The sequence below is a fragment of the Onychomys torridus genome, chromosome 8 (assembly GCF_903995425.1).
Source record: "Onychomys torridus chromosome 8, mOncTor1.1, whole genome shotgun sequence".
Classification (NCBI taxonomy): domain Eukaryota; kingdom Metazoa; phylum Chordata; class Mammalia; order Rodentia; family Cricetidae; genus Onychomys; species Onychomys torridus.
In genome coordinates, this window is record NC_050450.1 from 48585120 (window position 1) to 48604800 (window position 19681).

At 49.1% G+C, this 19681-nt stretch overlaps 1 protein-coding gene across 2 annotated transcripts in view; it reads left to right on the forward strand.

Moving 5' to 3' along the window:
* Positions 1-19681, forward strand: part of Drc3 (dynein regulatory complex subunit 3) — a 38598-nt gene that overhangs the window by 4320 nt on the left and 14597 nt on the right. For both annotated transcript variants that reach the window (XM_036194704.1, XM_036194703.1), the window contains exons 3-8: positions 789-986; positions 6556-6672; positions 8362-8528; positions 13805-13951; positions 17653-17772; positions 18348-18460. In XM_036194704.1, coding sequence (XP_036050597.1) covers positions 827-986; positions 6556-6672; positions 8362-8528; positions 13805-13951; positions 17653-17772; positions 18348-18460 — 824 coding nt within the window. In that variant the 5' untranslated portion in view covers positions 789-826. The remainder of the gene's footprint in view (positions 1-788; positions 987-6555; positions 6673-8361; positions 8529-13804; positions 13952-17652; positions 17773-18347; positions 18461-19681) is intronic.

Consider the following 19681-nt stretch of genomic DNA (forward strand, 5'->3'; position numbering starts at 1 on the left):
GACCTGTGACCAAAGGCACAAGGTAAGAAGGGAGGTGAGAGGAAGTGGGAGCAGAGGGGAGGATGGAGTCCCAGAGTTTTCCGAAGGCCGAAGTCCAGTGGACTGCCAGGAGCACGTGGCCCCGCCTTTCTGGGGTTGGAAATGATCACAATGAGGTGTGAGCAGCTGCCCTCCAGGAATGTGATGCTACCCAGCCAAGCATAGCAATCAAGTACAATTAACCCAATATACAGCCCCTGCCTTCACCACAGTGCCTCCACAGATCCCTTCGGGCCATTAGCAACCTGATTTAGCTTAAGTAACAGAGAAATTAATGTGAGAATTCCAAAACTGCATAAAGGGACACTAACATGTACATGGCCTGGACTTAGGGAAGCAGCAAGTAAACACCTGCTGTGTGTGTGTGTGTGTGTGTGTGTGTGTGTGTGTGTGTGTGTGTTCTTGCTCTCTACCTCTCTACCCATGTGCCTGGCAAGTGCTAGCTACATAGTTCCTCCCTCCATGAGCACCCAGATCATATGGTCACTCTCATTCTGAGATGCCAGGGTTCCCATTTCTCAGGGGAGAATATGAATGGCCACCTTGGGTCAATGGCTCCTCCATGCATGACTGTCTGCCTAGGGATGAGGTATTCCCAGAAGGGCCACTGCTGGGAAGGCTCAGGGCAGCTTCCAGCAATGCATTTGCCCCAGGGTACAGAAGCAAGGGATGGGAGTGGGCAGCCTGTGGCCTCCTGGCAGACCATGATACCATGACAGACACAGCCCAATTCTGTAACCAAACCACAGGAACAGTCTGTGAAGAGGAACGCCATTTCTCAGGAAGGATGAGCCGGTCATATGATTCGATAGATCCGAGAGTGATGGATGATGACATGCTCAAGGCAGCTGTGGGGGAACAAGGCCCCCAGGAGGAGGCTGGGCAGCTAGCCAAGCAGGAGGGCATCCTCTTCAAAGATGTCCTGTCCCTGCAGCTGGACTTCCAAAGTACGTATCCTGGGTGCCAGGAATGTGGGCTGGGTGCAGCAGGGCCTCCCTGACTATCTCTGCCCTATTTCAGACCCCCAAATCTCACAGTCAGGAGTCAGTGCATAGGGGTGTTAGAGCCCAGCAGGCACAGGAATGGGAGGAGGCGCATGCTGCATCAGCTCCATCCAGTAGCTCCATAAATTGTCCACAATACTCCTGATTCTGAATAAGAACAGAAAAAAGCCAAGCCTTCAATCCCAGCACTCAGGAGGCAGAGTCAGCCTGGGCTCCAGAGTGAGATCCAGGAAAAGTGCCAAAGCTACACAGAGGAACCCTGTCTCGAAAACAAACAACCCTCCCCCCCCCAAAAAAAAGCAACAACAAAAAAGAACAGAACAGAAAAAATTGGGGGGGGGGGATAAGATTGCCCTGCTCCAAATCTAAGTGAGCCCCAGAGACCATGCTTTTTCCATCATTTAACTCCACACTGACTTGGAATGGAGTCTTTCATGTGGAATGAAGTCCTTGGAATGGAGGGATCCCTGGTGGACAGAACCAAGGAGACCCCACATTGCTGGAGCCAGGGTAGGAGTGCAAGGAGAAAGAGGTGGAGCCAGCACTGGTGGGAGTGCTTCTGGGGTAGGGTGTCCAAAGAGGAAGGGCCTAGAGAGCCCTGAAGCAGGGAGGCACATTGGGAGTGACAGGGAAGCCCAGTGGAAGATACAGCTCAGGACAGGCCGAGACTTAGTGTCTCAGCATCCCCAACTGTGAAACAGGAAGCAGCTCCTTGTCCTAAGTTCTGACTGGGAAGATAAGTTCAACAACATGTGCCTGGGGCATGCTGGAAAGCCAGGGAGTGTGATCCAATAAGCCAGGACAGAAGGACTGAGAGGGAGGAGAGAGCTTCAGATGGTACCTATCTCAGTACTCAGGATGCAGAGGCAGTAAAACCTCCAGTTCAAAGCCAGGCTGGGCTACATAGTGAGACCCTATCTCAAAAATATAAAGACTGAATAGGGGATGGCTGGCTCAGTGGTTAAGAGCACTGGCTGCTCTTCCAGAGGATCCAGGTTCAATTCCCAGCACCCACATGGCAGCTCAGGCCGGTCTGTAACTCTAGTCCCAGGGATGCAATGCCCTCTTCTGGCCTCCACAGGCATTGTATACATGTAGTACATGTATACATATATATGCACATACAGGCCAAACACCCATGCAAATAAAAGTAAAGGAATATATATATATATACTGAGAAAATAGATCAGTGGTAGAGGGCTTATGATACATGAGACTTAATCCCAATACTGCCAAAAAGAGGAGCAGGAGAAAGAAGGAGGTGGGCAAGGATCCTGAGCCCTCTGTTTTCTGAGTAGGCGAGGTCTCAGGCATTTGGTCAACAGCAAAGATGCAGGATCCCATGCCAAACACTGGAGAGCCATGAGCAAGTAGACTCGGCCTTGTGTAAGTCCACAGCCGCCCTCCTTGGGTGTGGCCTCCAGGGGTGACCCAGTGCTTCTTGCACCTTCCCTGGGAGGAGGAATAGATGAGGAGCAGCCACTTCCTTCCCACCTCCCCCACCTAATGGGCATTCTGCCAGGACTGAGCAAGCGCCTAAGAGATGCCAGATGCTGTTCTAGGCATTTGGATTCAGCGCAGTCCAAAAGACAGAGACCCTTACCTTATGGAGCTGGTGTGAGGGAGACAATGAGACAAGGGAATTAAAATGTTACAGGCAGTGTGTGCTGCAGGGGAGACAAAGCAAAGGAAGGAGAAAAGGGAAATGGGAGTTGGGTACAGTGGCCGGAGCCTTGCCAAGGTGAGACCCGAATAAACACTTAAAGGAGATGAGGTAGGGAACCGTGTGGAGATCTACACGGTGGAGCTGGGGGGTGTGAGATACAGGGTGTAACCAGTGGAAGGTCAAGAGGTAAGCCAGAGCCAGCCTGAGAAGGCCTGCTGAGGGAGCGGGGTGTGGACAGGCCAGGGAGGTTGTATCGTCAGCGGATGCTTGCCTCCGACAATGAAATGTATTTGGCTTTCATAGTAGGTTGTGATTCCCAAGTATCCTGAGTAGAAACAGGATAGGGTGGGACTTGAGTTCTCACAGAATCCTGCTGGCTACCTGCAGGGACAGGGGAAAACAAGAATCCTGTTGCTGGCTACCGGTGTGACCCAGAGAACAATGATGACAACCTTGCCAAGGTAGTGGTCACAGAAGTGGAGTTGGTGGCTGTGTGAAGGATTAAACCAGCCTTTGGGCAGGAAGTTCATTTGGAGCTGTTAGATATATCCTTCTATTTTGGCCTTTCCACATCACCCGTTGTTGCCTATGGGAAAGCCAGGTACAGGTGTGCCAAAGCCATCTACCTAAAGTGGCCTGGCTGGAAGCCATCATAGCAAAGGGTGAGTCAGGGCTAGGTTTTGGCCTGTCAGACAGCAGGGCCACAGTAGGTGCCTGGAAGATCCAAACCAGATATAGGAAGTGGCTAAGAGCCTTGGGCAGAGCAGCACCACCTCCAGAAACACGTAGAGACAGAGACAAAAGCAGTTTGGGAAATCTGGCAGCAAACAGAGGAATAAACAACAGATTCCTGTGCCACCTGGCCCTGAGGACATGGAGGAAATAGAAGGTACCACTCCAGCCCCAAGGGGAAAGCAATGGATAGATCAGAGTATCCTGCGTTCCCAAGACCTGTGAAGGGAGTCAGAACACCCTCACACAAATCTCAGAACCTCACCAAGAGGCCTCATCTCGTGGATAAATGTGAGCTGTCAGTAAAATTTTGTTTTGTATTGGGGATTGAAGCTGAGGCTTTGGGCATACTACCCAGGTGTTCTACTACCAAGCCGTATCTCCAGGCTTGCACCACCTTTGTGCCTGGTGCCTACAGAGGTCATGAGGTGGTGTTGAATCCCCTAGAACTGGAGTTACAAATGGCTATAAACCACATGTCAGGACCGGGAACCAAACCTGGGTTCTCTGCAAGAGCAAACAAGTGCTCTTAACCACTGAGTCATCTCCCCCACCACACCTGCCCCAAGTGTTCTTATTTTCATTTTGAAACAGGCTTTCCCTGAGCTGGCTGGCATTGAACTTGTTGGCCTCCTGGCTTAGCCTCCTGAGTAGCTAGGGTTATAAGCGCTGGTCTCAGCTGGACCTCACTGCATACCCCAGCTATTGCAGTTCTCCTGCCTCGGCCTCTTGATACAGGTGTGCACCCTCCTGCCAGGCCTTTAATAGTCATCTAAGGAACCTTTCCCATTTGTGGTATTTGATTTCTTTAAATGAGTGTAGTCTACGATTAAGGTTTTGGAATAAGGGGGTGTGATGGCTATTATTGGTTGCCAACTGGACAGCCTCTGGAATTAGCTAAAACTCAAATGACCAGGCACACCTGTGAGAGATTTTTTTTTTTCTCAGATCATTTTGAAGTGGGAAGATCAACCTTTTCTGTTTGTCTGTTTGTTTGTTTGAGATAGAGTTTCTCAGTGTAGCAATGGCTGTCATGGAACTCACTCTGTAGACCAGGCTGGCCTTGAACTCACAGAGATCTGCCTACCTCTGCCTCCTGAGTGCTGGGATAAAAGGTGTGCACCACCACTGCCCGGCAGGAGATCCACTTCTAATCTGGATCTTTGAGGTGGAAAGATCCACCTTTAACCTGGCCACACCTTCTGCTGGCAGCCTTTATAAAGGACATGGAAGAAGGAAGCTTGCTCTCTCTGCCTACTTGCTCTCACTGGCAAGCCCATTCTTCCATTGGCATTAGCGCCTACTTCTTCAGGATTCCAGCATGTATTGAAGACCAGCTGAGACATCCAGCCTGTGCACTCTGAACAACTGCTGGGTTCTTAAACCTTCTCCTTCCACAGTGGCTTCTGAGACTCAACTCAGGTCATCAGATCCCACAGCAAGCACTCTGTTGATTCATCCTTTTGTTGTTGTTGTTCTTTTTCTTTCTTTCCTTTTTTAAATTTTTCATTTTGAGACAGGGTCTCACTTGTAGCCCTGGCTGGAACTGGTTGTGAAGACCAGGCCTTGAACTCACAGAGCTCCACCTGCCTCTGCCTTCTGAGTGATATAGATATATAGATATATAGATATGCTAAGAGCCAGTGTTCTATCTCTAGGCCATATACACAAAGTACCCTGAGTGGACATTTGGATACATATATATATGTATGTATACATTGTGTGTGTGTGCAAGTGCATGTGTGTGGGTGCACATGTATGCACATATGTTTAGAGGCATGTGTGTGTGTGTGTGTGTGTATGTGTGTGTGTAAAGTTCTGTTCCTCTCTGTGACTAATACAGAGGGCTAGGACAATTGCTCAGCAGTCAAGAGCTCTGGCTGTTTTTCCAGAGGACCTGGATTCAATTCCTAGCATTCACATGGTGGCTCACAAGTGTCTGTAACTCCAGTTCCAGGGAGTCTGACACCCTCTTCTGGCCTCTACAGGTCATTGCACACAGCACACACAAGGTATACATACATACATGCAGGCAAAACTCTTATAAAATAGAAATAAAGGAAGGTTTTTTTCATTTTTGGAATAAGTATAAAAGCAAATACAGTTCTTTAAACTATATTTGCACACAACAGCAGGGCTATGTGTGGCTTATGGGGAAAGCTGAGAGGCACTGAATTTGTTCTGCTGACCTCTAAGTTTTACATACTCAATATGGATTTATTTATACTTAAGTATGTATTTATATGATTTATTTATACTATTCAGAATGCTTTTTGCTTCCAGTGACAGAAACCAAACTCTGGCCATATGACTTGCCCAGGGAAAAAATGCCTGTATGGCCAGGGTGGGTCCTCATGACCGCAGGGTTTCTTTGCTGCCAAGCTGTCTGGGCCCTGCCTTCTGTTGTGTGAGTGATCACTCCCAGCAGCTGCTGTCTTCTGTCCTCACATACCTATTGATGTGTTTGGAGACAGATTTTTTTATTTTTTAATTTTCAGGTCTGGCTAGCATGGTGACACACGCCTTTAATCCCAGCACTTGGGAGGTAGAGGCAGGTGGATCTCTGTGAAGGTTGAAGCCAACCTAGTCTACATAGTGAGCTCCAGGACAGTTAGGATTACATAGTGAGACTCTGACTCAAGAAAAAAAAAGGAAGGAAGGAAGAGGAGGAAAAAAGGAGAGGAGGAAGGAAGGAAATTATAGGTCAAATGGCATAAACGCTAAATATTGCAATAAATGACCTTCCAAAAGTAAAACCAGTTGAGTGACCCTCCCACCATGCCGGCCCCTGCTTGTAACCTGTGTTCCAAGGTAGACCTGTATTCTTGGGAGTCCAGCCCAGTCCCTGGGGCAGTGTGAATGAGTCTCCTGCCCTGAGCAGACCCAGGTCACCTCCACACAGATACCTGCCTAGCACCCCCCATCACATCAGACCTCTTTACCCTTCCCAGTGGCCCTGGGTAACAGTGCTGGTCCTACGCTCACATGCTCCTCTCCAGGGGAACTCTAGCAAAGGCAGAGAGGTGTGGAGCCCTTTGTGAGTACATGTCAGTCTGTCAGGGCACTGGTCCAAGCCCCGGCCTTTGTCACATGCGGGCACTCTGGTCGTTTCAGACATCCTCCGCATCGATAACCTCTGGCAGTTTGAGAACCTGCAGAAGCTGCAGCTGAACAACAACATCATCGAGAGAATTGAGGGCCTGGAAAACCTCGTTAACCTGATCTGGCTGGGTAAGGCCCAGCTCTGTGTCCACCAAGGACATCCGTCGCCTCCCTGCAAAATAATCGCAGTGACACTAGCCTGCCAGCCTGTTGTTAGCCCAGGCGCAGCAGAAATGCTCTGTTAGGAGCAAGAAAGTGACAGTCTGTTAAAAGCCCGAGGCTTATGCTGGGCAAAGCATGACAAAGACGTGCTGTCACATACCAGGCAGACTATTCCAACCCACCTGCCAGCCTCTCAGGTTGGTGGGCATAGGGGCAGCCCTGGACTGACATTTTACATAGGCACAGGTGGACAGCTGGCCATTATAATAAGCACAGCGCATAGCCATGTGCTGATTGTGGCCAGCTCATGCTTCATAGGAATTTGCTTGATTCACACACCATTCCCATCACTACAATGAATAAACCAAGGTGACAAGTTAAAAGAGGGTCACAGGCTCCCTTATCAATCTCTGTGTGATTCTAGAACTTTTGGCTTCACTGCCAAGGTCACTGGGAGCTTGGCCTCTTAGCTGCCTCTCCACCTAGTGAGGGGCATCTAAAGGACAAAGAAGACAGGCTGAATGCTCCTTAGAAACGTCTTACTTAACCCCCACAATGGTCCTAGGAGATGCTTAATGGCTGTTAGTATCCAATTTGATGGGAAGGGGGCTGAGGCTCAGAGAAGCACAGCCAAGCAGCATCAGAGCTAGCCTAACCCTACTCCTGTCTGCCCCATCCCAAGGCACATGTCCCTCCATCTTGCCAGGCTTCCAAGGGCCATGAATATAGCTCTCAGCCTACAAAGTACTCTCAGCTGTGTTTGTGCCAATGTTGGGAGCCACGGTAACCCCACTGATGGGCTTAAGGGGCCACTTCACAGATGCAGCCTCTGAGACTCCAAGAGGCTGACTAGCCAGACAGAGTTGTATGCTCCAGTTGGCAGAAGCAGACAGAGATGAGTCTTCTGGCTGTGGGGCCAAAGTCTCCTGCTCAGGCACACTTTGCTGTACCCTAGTACTCATTAGCACCGGTTCCTGGTCTCTGGGGTCCATCAGCATGGCGAGGAGTCGCCTGTCTCTATAGGAAGTGAAATCAGTACCTCAACAGTGGGACAGGTACCCACATCAGCCCAGGTTCTGAGCAATACCCAATACCCAGAAGCCAGCAGGCCAACCTGTCTCTTGGAGTAAAGCCATGGATCCTACAAGGACACATGCTTGACCATTCACCCAGAGGGAGATTTGAATACTAGCCACACTACTCTCCTGACCCAAAGCCTCTACTTCCTGCCTGATCAAAGAGAACGATTCCAAACTACCACCTGGAGGTGTCAGAGGACATGCATATGAATATGCGGTAGATCTAAGCACATGGGAAGCAGTCTTGCTAGAATGTTCACAAATATAAAGGAAAGGCCATCTCCCAACTCTGCCCTTGCTCCCCAACTACATCGTTTAGATCTACTACTGGGTGATATCCCAGAACTGACAGGGTGAAGACTTCCCAGTCAGAGGGAAGCTGGCAGAACCGGATGGATGGCAGACAGAAGGTTGCAGGAAACAGTCCATCTGATTCTCCTGGAATCCCTGAATCACCTCCTCTGCTACATGTCACTCCTAAGAGCTCTAAGCAACCTGATGGTTCTCTTTCAGGACCATCCCTCATCTAACCCAAGCAGTGTATCCTCAGACCCCTCAGAGTCCTCCTCCTTTTCAGATTTGTCCTTTAACAACATCGAGACCATTGAGGGGCTGGATACCCTGGTCAACCTGGAGGACCTGAGTTTGTCCAACAACCGGATCTCCAAGATGGACTCTTTAGATGCCCTGGTGAAGCTGCAGGTGCTGTCACTGGGCAACAACCAGATCAGCAACATAATGAATGTGAGTACCAGACCTGGGACCCATGCACAAATACCACAGGGCCTTGGGCTGTGCCAGAACAAAGGTCCATGATGGTAGACACACAGTACGCCCTTTTCCTAGGAAGATCAAACATCCAAATTATTCCACAGGGGATTTGAAAACATGGAAAGGCCATGCTTAATCTGACAAAATGTTCTCTGGGTACCAGGTTGTGTGGCCTCCACTGTGGTCCTGTTCCTGCTGAGTCTCATGCTCACCTGACAAACCTTTGCTGAAGTGAAAGACCTACTGGCTGTGGGGCATTTGCTCTATGCTTAGTGAGACAGAGATGGCAATGTATGGTCCTTTTGGGGGTAACCAGTTGTACCCACATCATCTAGACAGAAATGACAGGAAGTTAGTGTCTCAAATAGCAATGAAGCAATCCCTGTGGATGGTAGCAGGGCAAATGTGTCTCGATGACAGCAGACATTGTTGGTACACATCACGTGGGCTCCCAGTAGGGAGACACAGCTTAGCCTCTGGTGACAGCTACTGAGTACTATGTCAGAGGTGAGCCCATTGCTTCTCCAGCTTAGACACCAGCCCAGGACTGGCGAATACCTTTCAAGATTCCATTTCCACATACATCAATCAGCTGTCCTGGCGAAGCCCCACAATGGCTCACCTGAGCAGAAAGAGTGAGCCAAGGCACCAAGTTATTGCCCACCCTTAACTTGCTGCCTTGGCTGTTCGTCAGAGCCAAACTGTAGAGACAGCATAGTTTTCACTTTGCATGTCAGGCATGAAGATCTGAGGTGCAAGCTTTCCACATCTCGGTTTTCTCACCTGTCAAATAGAGAGGGGACAGTAGCCCACCAGCCTAAACTCTAGGTGAGGTGAGAAGCAAAAGTACCTGGTGCTGGAAGAGGCTGTTCTCTCTCCCTCTCCCTCTCCCCTCCCCCTTCTCTCATCTGTGTACCCCACTGTGAGCCTTAAAGTCATGTCCTTCCGGCCTCTGCCATCTGAATGCTGCATTACAGGTGTGAACTCAGCTTTGGAGCAGGTTCTTAACACACCGAGACTGTGGCTGGTATTTGCCGAGAGATGGTCAGGGAAGAGAGTCAAACCCGATTCCAGTTCCTTAAAAGATATGAGAACCAGGGTGTGGTGGTGCATGCCCTAGACCCTAGCACTCTGAAACAGAGGCAAGTGGATCTCTGTGAGTTTGAGACCAGCATGGTCTACATAGTGTCCAGGACAGCCAGGACTACATACTGAGACCCTGTCTAAAAAAAAAAAAAAGGATGAGAGCCTCCATCTAGCCAAAGGAAGAAAAGGTGAGTGAGCAGCAGCTAGAGAAGCACCTGGGAAGCCTGCAGGGGAGAGTCAAGGGTGTGCAGGCAGCCTGGGAGCTGAGGTCTTGTTGCAGACAGCAGCACCTGGAGACGTGTCAGCATGGAGGCATGTCCAGGTCAGGTATGTACAGGAAGGAAAGCCACTATTGCCAGGGAAGACAGGAGGGGATCACGTGAATGGTCAATCGAGCATAGTATCACCTAAAAGGATAGTGCCTGAAAGAAAGAAAAGCTGGTCTCCAGCGGGCTGGAGGCAAAGCTCCGGCAGGGACTTGGGTGCAGGTGGTTTGCCTAGGAGGTGACTTCTGGAAACTAGAGCGAGCTGCTGGGGAGAGGGAAAGTCAGCACTGGGTGCCACTGAGATTGCTGCTATGGGTGATGGGGACTTGATTCCACTGGGCTTCAGGAGTATCTAGACCGCCTTTCAAAAGGGACTCCCTAGTTGCTGGAGTCCTCCTGAGGACTGGCCTTCCATTCTGTCCCCTCCACTCCGTGGAGATTAGCTCCTTCCCAGCTTGGGGGTGGGCCTCTGGGGCCATGAAGACCTTGCTGACACAGAAGACAACAAGGTGGAGTGCTGTCAGGAAAAGTCTGTCCCAGCTGAAGTCAGAAGTAAGCTAAACATCTGCCACAAACGGGGTTGGTGTGTGGTTCATGGCATAGCAGGGGAGGGACTTATCAACAGGACTCAGGAGCTCAGCCATCCTCAGCCATCCTCGCCGTTTTAGTCTAGCTGTTTATCCTTATGGCATCCTTGTTTGTATATGACAGGGCAGAGAGGGAGAAATCTCTTCTCCAGTGTCAGTGTCCCTTCAGTCTGCTAGACCACTGAAGGCACTATACCTACCCTCAGACCATGTCATGTGTGAACATAGCCCGCTGGGCAGCTTAAGTGAACAGCAGAGTAAATCAAGCATTGACTTGTCATTAGCATTGAAGTCTGCCTGGTAGGCCAAACCCCGGAGGTTGATAGTCTCAGAGGTTTGCTCTGTACAACAGGTCAGAGGATTTAAACTCACCAGAACCCTTTTCAAATTCAAGCCTCAATTATCCAGTCCCCTCTCTGCTCTGTGAGATAGGGAGCCCCAGCACTGCCCAGCAGGATGACCAAGTAAGGCCTGGAAGGTGTGGCTAGCAGAGTCAGCCAGTGTTAGCTGTCTGACATTGACCTAATGACTTAGAATTCTATGTGTCCATTTGCACATCTTTACAATGTGATTAATAGTAGACTACAGGGTTGTTGTGAAGACTGAATCAGTTATAGTACTATATGCCTAATGCAGGACCCACACATAGTAGGTACACAGAAAATGATAGTCACTCAGGAATTTTCAGGTTCTGGGTTAACCCCAAATAGCCCTTTTGTTTTCTTTATCTTTCTTTCTTTTTAAAAACTCATTTGTGTTTTAGCACTGCTAGGGATATAATCCAGGGACTTGTGCATGCAAGGTCCATGCTGTACCACTTACCAGAACTGCCAGCCTCAAACCTTGGTGTTGAACATTTAGCATCAGTTTCTGCCTCAGTATGTCCCGCACCTGGGATCTCAGCATGAATCATCGTCTTTGGACACTGGAAACTCTAATGGAGCTGAGGCCTTCCCCAGGCCTGGTCAAAAGAAGATGGAGAAGTTATGTAGGCTGTATCAGAATACCCGACTCTCAGTTAAAGACTTTAGTGTTCTGCCATGCTGCCCTGCAGCACTTGGGCAGGTGAGGGCTCATCACTCTCTCCAGTATGGTGCTGGTACCAAGCTCTCTGTCAGTACTCTAGATGTACTTATAGCCTATCTCCAAAGAAAGGGAAAAACAGACTGTCCATGGAAACCTGCAAGATATCTGAGATATCTAGGCCAAGTGTCCCCAGGCCTAGAGACCTTAGGGATCTGGCATCCTCTCCACCTGACCAGGCAATAATCTTTGTTGCTTGACCCAGAGAAGCCTGACTGACATCCCTTAGGCACTAGCTTTTTTAAAATTTTTTTTTTATTTTACTTTATTATTCTATGTGTATGTTTGTAAGTACGCAGATGTACTTCTGTGCACCACTTACTTGCAGAGACCATAGAGGCCATCAGATGATGTTGGATCCCCTGGAACTGGGGTTACAGGCAGTTGTGAGCCACTATGTAGGTGCTGGGAATCGAACTCAGGTCCTCTGGAAAAGCAGCCAATGCTCTTAACCACTGAGCCATCTCTCCAGTGGGCACTAGCTTTTTTTTTGCCTAGAGTCTTTCCTATTCATTCAACATCTAACTATACACTGTTTTGTAATTTATTTGTTGGGGTTATTTTAGTACCTGCTGATTGCATTAAAAACACAGCTAAGTAATCCTAAGTCAGAGCACAGACGCCTCAGTTTTACCGCCTCTTCCCCACACCTGAGCTTCTTCTAAGTTCCAGGAGTTACCCTCCAGCAGGCATCCTCTGTTCAAGCGTGTGTGTGTGTGTGTGTGTGTGTGTGTGTGTGTGTGTGTGTGTGTGTGACTGTCACATTTGTCCAGCTGTCCTCCAGGCACCTGCCTTCAACTGACCCCTCTCTTCTCCAGTCAGCACTTAGCATGATTACTGGCATAGCAGGCAGGATTCCCCACCCCACCCGCCTTGCTGGATCACTCGTCATGTGGCCCTGGTTCTCTAGGGTGGCAATCACGGTCATTTCCAGCTGGTGCCATTGCATGCAGGGCGTAGTGTGTGTCTGTGAGGAGGGTGTAGTAGAAGAGGGTTCTCTACATGTGCACCATTCCATTGTAAGGTAAACTCCGGGAGTGGGGCTGCTAGATCAGAGGGCATCCTGCGACTTTGCCAAACTTGTCTAGTGAACCGGAACGGTTTACAGACCTCCCTCAGAGAAGGGGCTGCCTGCTCACTCTTACCCGCTACCACACATTTTGTCAGCAACTTTTTCTCTCTGTGGCTAAAAGATGTAAAGGGACTCGCACTTGAAAAATCTTCTGGAAATTAAACCAGATACTGCCTTTCTCCATAAACAAGACTCTAGTGGCTCCTGTAGTTTTTAGGACACATCTAAGTTCTTCCTGAAAGCCAGGATGGCCTTCCAGGAAGCAGCCTCTGATACTGTCTCCCCCGTGTCTTACGTCTGTCCAGCTGCCTCCTCCCCACTGTTCTGCAGCAAGCTCGGCTGTGTGCGGTTGGTGGCCGGCAGAGCTCTCTGCTGCCTCAGGCCTTTGACTGCTCTTCATGGCTGGGTCTTGTGAGGGTTTCTACGGCTGTGATAAAACACCATGACCAAAAGCAACTCGGGGGAGAAAAGGGATTATTTGTTTGCACATCCGCATCACAGCCTGTCATCAAAGGAAGGCAGGGCAGGAGCTGCTGCAGAGGCCTTGAGAAACCTTACCTGTCTGGTGCACAGTGCAGCGTCTATGTTTCCATGTTGCTGTCATGCAAGCATGAGCCACGTGGCTGGTCTCCTCATTTTACTAAAACCAAAGCATAGAAAAAATGAACCGCACCCAGTGGAATGTTCATCTTGCTGTTGTCCAGTGAAGGAAGGGTGAGCCAGGAAGCCACCTCCATTGAATGGAGGAGACTTGGGACCTTCCTGTGGTCTTACTATCTGAAACATCACCCTGTTGTAAGTGGACACTCGCTCAGTGAGTGAGGTACCCCTTGCTGACTGCTTCTCATAGCTTATTTCATGTGGCCATCTTATGATACACCATGTCATTCTGCCCATTTTACAGAGGAGGGAATCAAGGCTCACACACTAGACTGATCATTTGCCAAAAGTCCCTCAGCTAGGATTTGAGCTCTCCTTGTCTGATTCTTCTGGAAGTTTGTGGCTGATCTCAAGACTAAAGTCTGCCGCAGAAGCCCCAGGCCCTCCCCTGTCTGTGTGGAAGTTGCCCTGGCCAGGCTGTAGACTCAGGAAGGGGGTGGAGGGAGGAGCTGTGCTTCTCCAGTTTTGTGACACACTTCTGCTCCCCCTCCCCAGGTCATCTACCTGCGCCGGTTCAAATGCCTACGAACACTCAGCCTCTCTGGGAACCCCATTGCTGAGGCAGAGGAGTACAAGATGTTCATCTATGCCTATCTTCCTGACCTCGTGTACCTGGACTTCCGGCGCATTGACGAGCAGGTGGCAAGTATCCTGGCTCAGTTCCCGTTCTGCTCTACGGTCTTCAGGGCCCAAGGTTTCCAGAGACAGTGAGGATATCTCCCCATCTGTGGTTAAGAGAAGATGGTTCCTGGCTGAGCCCTCACCCCACCTATGCACGGCCATTCCAGTAGTGGCTTCCTGCAGTCCCAGGCCCCTTCTACATATCATGCGGGGCTACCAGGCAGCTCTTGTCTGTTTTCCAAGTGAAGACTTGAAGGAGAGCAAAGGAAGGTGAACAGTAAATTGTCATGATCGTGAGCTGGTGGCAGGGCCAGACTTAGCCCAAGCATGAGCCTGGGAGCCATTCCATAGCGACCCCAGTGTTGTCTCTCCAGGCTGTCAAGGCCCTGCTCTCATCCCCATCATTCTGGAAGCACCCATAAACTAGCATGCAAGGGAAACGATTCATGCACAGTCTCCCAGTGAATTAGGGTTAATCTAGGGGTTGGCTCCAGGAAGTTGTTCTTCCAGCACCATGCTGTTTGTGTGTGTGTGTGTGTGTGTGTGTGTGTGTGTGTGTGTGTGTGTGCGCGCTTGTGAGGCCTTCAGTAGCAAGACCATGAAGTTTCTCTATGTCAGGTGCTAGGGAAGCAGAGACAGGAGGATCCTAGAACTCAGCCAGTCTAGCCCACTTGACAAGCTCCGCGCCAGGGAGAGAGTCCATCTCAAAAACAAGGATGAGGCCAGGCGGTGGTGGCGCACGCCTGTAATCCCAGCACTCAAGAGGCAGAGGCAGGTGGATCTCTGTGAGTTTGGGGCCAGCCTGGGCTACAGAGCTAGTCCAGGACAGGATCCAAAGCTACAGAGAAACCCTGTCTCAAAAAAACCAAAAAATAAAAAATAAAAAAAATAACAAGATGGATGGCTCTTGAGTAACAAAATTTGATGTCCTCTGGCCCCCATACACACATAAACTCATGTGTACCCACCCCCAACGCATATACTAGACAAAAATACATTTGCATACTAATGAGATGTAGGTGGCTGTTTACTTTTACATAAAAATTAAATCTTGGTGAATTTAGAGAGCTGGTTCAGCAGTTAAAGGCACTGACTGCTCTTCTGGAGGACCCAGGTTTGTTTCCCCTACCCAGTGGCTGACAACCCTCTATAACTCCAGTTCAGGAGATCCAACATCCTCTTCTGGCCTCCACACTACTGCCTGCATATGGTTCACAGACATACATGTTGACAAAGCATCCATGCACATAAAATAAGTAAATCTCAAAAAATCTTTAATTAAATATCATGGGGAGAGGGAGGCTAGAGAAATAGCTCAGTGGTTAAGAGCGCTTGCTGCGCCAGGCGGTGGTGGCGTACGCCTTTAGTCCCAGCACTCGGGAGGCAGAGCCAGGAGGATCTCTGTGAGTTCAAGGCCAGCCTGGGCTACAGAGTGAGTTCCAAGACAGGCTCCAAAGCTACACAGAGAAACCCTGTCTTGAAAAAAAAAAAGAGCACTTGCTGCTCTTGCAGAGGACCTGGGTTCAGTTCCTACCACACATATGGTGGCTCATAGCAATCTATAACTGGATCCCCTCCAGTTCTAGGAGATCAAACATCCTCTTCTGACCTCCACAAGCACTAAGTATGCATTCATATGTATACTTAAAGGGCACATTCATATTCATATGTGCACATGCAGGCAAAACATTCATACACACAATAAATGAAATCTAAAAAAAAAAAAAAAAAAAAAAAGGTCAGGTGTGGTGGCATTAATCCCAGAACTCAGGATGCAGAGGCAGGCAGATTTCTGTGAGTTTGAGGCCAGCCTGGTCTGTCTAGTGAGTACCAAGCCAGCCATAAATACAGAATAAATACAGAGACCCTGTCTTAAACATTAAATCTTTACTATATATATAAACTGCAAGATGCAGAGACTCTTCAACAGTTTTAAGGGTTGATCAATATTTTGATTTTCTAGTTCTCAAGGATAAGAACTGCTTTGCATAAATACATAGAACAAAATGGCAGAATTATGCTTAAGGGCATTTCAGAAATTATTGAGGGCTCAGAAAATGGTTCAGTGGGTTAAATGTGCTTGCTGTATAAGCCTGGAAACTTGAGTTCAAGCCCCAGAACCTACATAAGGTTGAAAAGAGAGAAATAACTCCAAATCGTTGTCCCCTGACCTATATTTGCCCCTTGGCACATGGTTCCCCACACATATACACATCAAACATATGCAATAGTATTAAAATCTTAAAAGAAAATTTTGAGAATTCTGTCCTAATCCCAAGTCAAAATTCTTTTAGTGAAACTTGTCAGCAACTCAAACAGAATTTTTTAAAACCAAACATTCTAACATAATACAATTAAAAACTATAATAATGATACTTACATACCAAAGAATGGTCATTATTTTCTGCAGTTAAACAATTATGTTTCTGTAACGGCAGGAAACTTTACACAGAAAACAACACCATCTCAAATCTGGGGTGCAGGTGGGGGTCAGGAAGCATGGTAGATAACATTCATGTACACATAGAGTGTGCATGGTTTCTACTCAGAACCAAGACTATAGTGAAGTCAGATAATTCGGCATGGTTAAACAAGGCCAGAAACATCTGGGGTCCATTATACACTTGATTTTAAATTAAATTTTGGTCACTGTATTTTCAGAAAACTTTTATTGTTGCCAGGTGTGTGTGTGTGTGTGTGTGTGTGTGTGTGTCCTCTACATTCAGTTACTCCATCCAGTATGAGATAGCAACCCTCAACTTAAGAAGCCAAGATTTAGGGGGCTGGAGAGATGGCTCAGAGGTTAAGAGCACGGACTGCTCTTCCAGAGGTCCTAAGTTCAGTTCCCAGCAATATCATGGTGGTTCACAACCATCTGTAATGAGATCTGGTGCCCTCTTCTGGCCTGCAGTGATATGTGCAGCCAGAATACTGTATACATGATAAATAAATAAATCTTGAAGGAGGAGGAGGAGGAGGAGGAGGAGGAAGAAGAAGTAGGAGAAGGAGAAGGAGGAGGAGGAGGAGGAGGAGGAGGAGGAGGAGGAGGAGGAGGAGGAGGAGGAGGAGGAGGAGAAGAAGAAGAAGAAGAAGAAGAAGAAGAAGAAGAAGAAGAAGAAGAAGAAGAAGCCGCCAGATTTAGGTGTTAATTTGAAATGTGTCATGGGCTCAAAAGCTTGAGTGTATCATGCCCTTTAAAAAGCACAGGACAGGAGCTAAGGGTGTAGTTCTGGAGTCTAGCACTCACCCTAGCATGAGGTCTTGCGTTGTATTTCCAGCACTGAAAAAGGTCACAGGTCAGCCCTGCATCTGCAGTACTGTACTCAGGCATGGTGTTGTGGATACTCCAAAGTTCCCATCAAGGGCAACAGCACACTTGGCCCACATGTTCTTCTGTGACTCAAAATAAATAATGAGTAAAAGTTCATAAAAGCAGAACGCTGTCAAGCAGGTAGTGGGACTCCCCTCCAACCGTGATGCCTGGTTTCAAACTGGTGCTATAGAATTCAGGAAGGGGCCAAGGACGTGCTGGGCTGCTTCAGGACAGGCTCTTGGGGCACCTCCAGTTCTGGGGTTCCCTTAGGCATTCTCATCTCCAAGCCTTTCCCAGCTTTTATGAAAGATACCCTCCAACACACTGGCCATGCTCACAAGGCCTGAGGGTGTGAGGCTGGAGGGACCAGGTATCCTTTGGTAACAATGCCGTTCCATTCCTGCCTCAGAAAGAGATGGCGAAGCTGAAACATCAGTACAGCATCGATGAGCTGAAGCACCGGGAGGCACTGATGCAGGCCAGGCTGGAGGATGAGCAGGCCTGGCGGGAAAAGCTGGCGGAGCACAAGGTACCACACAGAGCTGCCCTGGACATGGAAGTACCATGGCAGTGCCCGTCACATTAAACAAGGATCCACAGGGATCCTCAGACTCCCAAAACTTGTAAAGTGTACCACGGCCACCAGACCTGACACTTACTCTCTGCCTTGCACAGCCCATATCACCATGTCCGGTCCCCATTCCCACCCCCAAACCCAAAGACATGGTCCTAAAATATACCTGGTTCTAGTGACTCCTTTACTGAAGACCCTCGAGCTGGTTCCCATCCCATGCAGTTACAGTTTGGTTTTCAGCTCTGTGGCCCCGAATTTGTGGCTATGACCTGCTGGCTTCCCTACGACCAGCCCCAGCTCCCTATGAACCTAGGCAGAGCAGTAGGCCACTTCTTGGAAAACAGCCTGCAGCTCTATCTTCTGCATCTCTACACATATCCTCCCTGGGCCTGGAACAGCACCACACACTTGCCTTCCTGGGAGGGAGGGCTGCAGCTCAGATGCGTTGTCCCCCTCAGGAATCCTTGGCTGCCTCAACCCTCATAAGAGCCTGGCTCTGGGTCACCATGTCTGGGTATTTTAATCCACAGTTGGCGTTCATTGATCACTTGGATGGCTCCTTCCTGTTTGACAGCATGTATTCCGAGGATGTGGAGGGCAACAAGCTCTCCTACCTGCCTGGTGTTGGTGAGCTCCTTGAGGCATATCCTTTCTGGGTCACTGCTGCCTCGCCAGCTTGCCTTGGGCAAGTTCATTTTACTCTGTTGCTCAGTTTCCCCATCATTCATGTGAGTCTGGTAGTTAAATCTCTGCTGGCTACATGTATGCCAAAGGCCATTCCAGCCAGACCAGTTGACCTTTGTAGGGCAGTGCTGTCCAGATTTCTGCAGGCACATTGAGTGACAGCTGCTGGCTGGGTCTGCCATGCCTGGCGAGCTGGGTTTTCTGAGATAAGAGTAGGGAATGTGTTTCTACATCAAGGATCTCCACTGGCTACATTACTGCTCTTGCTCCACATCCCCTTAAGCATCCCACCAGGTGGCTGCCATTAGTAACCCCAGAGGTTAAGTAGTTTGTCCAGGATCACTCTGTGGGGCCTAAGAGCTTGCATTTGTGCCCTAGCTGGTCAGAGCCCAAGGATGTAGTCAGCACTTGTCATGGATAGTGGCAGTGATCATGAGAGCCAAGCCAGGGGCTCCAGTGGTAAGTGGGAGATGGAGGGGACTCTTCCAGGCCATGTGGCGTTGTGGAGCTGAGGGCTCCGAGTTGAGCAGCCAGTTCCAGATAGGTCTGTGGGGCCACCAACACTGGTGTCAACTGTCAGAAAAACTACAGAGATAAATCTCTAAGACAGGAAGTGTTACTTGGGAATACAATATGAAACTAGAATTGCAGTTTGGGAAAGGTCAGGATTCCCCAGGCCTGAAAAGTGACTGCATTGTGAAATTTCATGGTGCCAGCAGCAATCATGGGGTACAGCTGGTTCTTTTCCTAGGCTGGGCATGTGAGAGTATGTAGCTGGCTGACCCTGTGATGACTCCTATGTGAGAACCTCCATCCATGGCCTGCCAGCTCCTCTGGCCAGCTTTGGTGAGCACCTAAAGGCAGAGCCTAGACATTGGTGGCCGCACAGAACCTGACAACTTTCTCAGTCCAGCCTCTTCCTCAGAGACCCATGCTCTCGGCTGAAGCACTGTGAAGCTGTGGGGTTTTGGAGAGGCATCCGATCTCCTGACCACATCTCCACAGCATCCCCAGGACCCTCTGGGTTTGCCTGCCTGAGCCCCAGGACTCTTTTTTGTTTGTTTATTTGTTTGTTTTATGACAAGGTCTCGCTTTTGTAGTCCTGGCTGGCTTGGCACAGAGATCTCCTGCCTCTGCTCCTCACCCCTAAATTCTGGGATTACAGGCGTGTGCTATCATG